Genomic DNA, 2,927 nt, shown 5'->3' on the forward strand with positions numbered 1-2,927 from the left:
GTAACATGTCATTAGCACCGTATGTACAGTACAACAATTCTTTCGAATTGTGAAACTCTGCTTGCTGTCACTGCCTTGCAGCCTCTCTTATTTCGAATTGTGAAACTCTGCTGGCTGTCACTGCCTTTCAGCCTCTCTTATTACTGAATCATTTTTATTATTTAGGCTACATTGTTTTTTTGTGTGTGTCTCTCAACATTGAATAAATACGTTTTTAAATCCTGGTGAGAACGGCTTCGGTCTGTACACTGATTCTGATACATTTACTTCTTAATCATAGGCAGACATGTCTGGTCTAATAGGCACCTAGAGGACTTTTAAGTGATTTCTGTTACTTTTTACAAACCGGAAGTCGAATCTTGGTGGTTGCTCCTGTTTTCACTAGAGTGGTCTCCGGCTGTGAGATGACTGCTTTTCCTCGCATAGTAAAACATCAGGCTATGTTTGTTCAGTACCCACTGTAATAATGAATTCCCTAACTAGTGAAATTCAGGGATTTTCTAAATCGCATCTGAAGAAACAGTCCACGCGGGTGACAACAGTCACCGGAAGACAATTAATAGAAACTCGGAGCGGCACTTCGGTCCTTCTGACAGAATGCTCCGCGGAGCCCAGCACAGCCTGCGGGTTTGTCCAGGATTTGAGTTTGGACCTACAAGTTGGTCTTATCAAACCATTTATTTTACTCTGTAAGAAATTGCGCCTTTTACAAATGCTATTACGCTATACTTAAAGGCCAGTGCTGGCCTAATAAAATGATTTAATTATTTCAGCTTCCCAAGATGCTGCTCAAGATATGGAGACATTGCAGAAATACAAGGTGATCTCCGACGGATTTGTTAAATATGATTTGTTTAGGAATAAAGGATTATGCCAGTGTGCGTCGTCCTTATCGCAGAAATATCCTAAGGTTAAGCCGCAAATATCAGATATTCCTTTAGTGAAGGCAGCATCTTATTCTAGTTTAGCACTGGAAGACACTCTTGACATCTAAACAAATGGTTTAGATCATTGTTTCAAACACATTGGTGACAAGTTACAATAAGTTGAACCTTGTATTGTCTTAATCAGTACATAGACTACACTGGTTACATACACCTCCATACATACCAGCACCCCTAACCCTGCATACGCCTTCATACATACCAGCACCCCTAACCCTGCTTACATCCCCTAAATAGCCTTACCAGAAAGGCCACTCGCTACTGAGTTGTGTTGAGTTGTAGGTGATATATCTGCAAACTTTGGCAGCATGTTACCAGCCCTCATATTGTAAGAGTTTGAAGAGTCCCGTTCTTAGTGAAATAGCTGTAAGCTCACTGGTACTATAATCTATTAGTGTGTATAATTCATATTTCTGACCTGTGGGGCGTTGTGGCCTTCATCCCTTAGGTAACACACGTAGCCTTCCCTATCCTTTTCATCCTTAGGTGACACACATCCTGAATGTAGCGTATGGGGTGGAGAATGCCTTCCCTGACCTGTTCCACTATAAAACAGTGACTGTGCTCGATGTCCCGGAGACAGACATCACATCCTGTTTCCAAGAGTGCTTTGCCTTCATAGACCAGGCCAGAGATCAGGTAAAGATCTAGATGTGTGTGTTTGTTTGTGTGTGTGTGAGAGGGTGTGTGTGTGAGTGTGTGTGTGTGGTTGTCTGTGTGCGTGTCTGTCTGTGTGTGTGAGTGAATGTACCTTGAGCACTGTAGAGGTTAATTCTACCATCTTTTTTATTTATTTTCTGTTCAACTTTTTTCAGTGTTCTGTTGTCTTGTATGTACGAACAGTTCCCCAATATGCATTTTGTGTTTGTCTTTCTTAACATTATACGTGCTTGTTTCTCAACACTAACAACACAGTGTTTATCTGTCTATATTTCCAAATGTGTGTGTGTGTGTGTGTGTGTGTGTGTGTGTTCAGGGAAGTGTGGTGTTACTCCATTGCAATGCTGGGGTGTCCCGCTCTGCCTCCTTGGCAATAGCGTACCTGATGTCCCGGGACACCCTCTCCTTCCAGGACGCCTTTGATGCCGTGAAAGCCGTCCGTCCGTCCATCCGCCCCAACCCTGGGTTCCTCAGGCAGCTGAAGACCTACACCCCCTGAGTCACGGCTGGAGACCTACACCCCCTGAGTCACGGCTGGAGACCTACACCCCCTGAGTCACGGCTGGAGACCTACACCCCCTGAGTCACGGCTGGAGACCTACACCCCCTGAGTCACGGCTGGAGACCTACACCCCCTGAGTCACGGCTGGAGACCTACACCCCCTGAGTCACGGCTGGAGACCTACGTGCATGTGCTTTCTGTGACGGTGAGAGAATTGTGGGTTAGATGCAGGAGCCAAGAAATACAGCTGTTTTATGCAGCTGGAATTAATAATTTTTTTCTGTGTATGTGTTTGTGTATGAGTTTCAAAATATAAGTTTCAAAATCCCCCATACACAAAGAAAAAAATGATTCCTTCCAGCTTTATAAAAGAGCTGTCGTTCTTGGCTCCTGCGTCTAACCCACATTACTTTCATCGTCACAGAAAGCGCACGCAAGTACGCACCATATCACAGTCAATAGTAATGTCAGGTCAGAGTTTATCATGACCTGGGGCAAAATGTGACGTTCAAGCCACCAGGTGCAGTTGTTGTTGTCAGATTTTGCAGAAGTTATGTGATTTATGGCCGTGACACAATATCATCTTTGCTTTTACCCCCCCTCCCAGTTGTGCAACCACTGTCATGTGTTATTATTTGTGTAATAAAGATCTTTCCCAGGGTTTGGGAGCGTCATAAGGCCATTGCATAAGGTCATCCTTGTTTGTTATTGTCTCCAGAGTCGCACGACCACAGTCATGTTTGGTGTGCATTAAAGGACGATTCCCCAACAGAGGGGTATTTAAAGTACTCCCATCAGATTGGTATTTAGAAGTTCCCCCT

At 44.1% G+C, this 2,927-nt stretch overlaps 1 protein-coding gene across 2 annotated transcripts; it reads left to right on the forward strand.

The window, feature by feature from the left end:
- Positions 1–391: 391 nt before the first annotated feature.
- Positions 392–2,714, forward strand: dusp19b (dual specificity phosphatase 19b). 2 transcript variants are annotated; one of them, XM_080860208.1, is made up of 4 exons: positions 392–689; positions 774–820; positions 1,431–1,583; positions 1,921–2,714. In XM_080860208.1, the coding sequence occupies exons 1-4, from the start codon at positions 467–469 to the stop codon at positions 2,101–2,103; spliced, it is 606 nt and encodes a 201-aa protein (XP_080716334.1). In that variant the 5' UTR covers positions 392–466; the 3' UTR covers positions 2,104–2,714. The 2 variants fall into 2 exon arrangements, with proteins under 2 accessions (XP_080716334.1, XP_080716335.1); XM_080860209.1 differs by having other exon boundaries at positions 2,017–2,714.
- The last annotated feature ends 213 nt before the right edge of the window (positions 2,715–2,927 follow it).

Source organism: Sprattus sprattus (assembly GCF_963457725.1).
Source record: "Sprattus sprattus genome assembly, chromosome: 21".
In the NCBI taxonomy this organism is placed as follows: Eukaryota; Metazoa; Chordata; class Actinopteri; order Clupeiformes; family Clupeidae; genus Sprattus; species Sprattus sprattus.

Coding starts and splice junctions, on each gene's coding strand:
- dusp19b (XM_080860208.1), top strand. CDS start 467: ATGAATTCCCTAACTAGTGAAATTCAGGGATTTTCTAAATCGCATCTG. Junction 690..773: donor CAAACCATTTATTTTACTCT/GTAAGAAATTGC, acceptor TAATTATTTCAG/CTTCCCAAGATGCTGCTCAA. Junction 821..1,430: donor AGACATTGCAGAAATACAAG/GTGATCTCCGAC, acceptor TTTCATCCTTAG/GTGACACACATCCTGAATGT.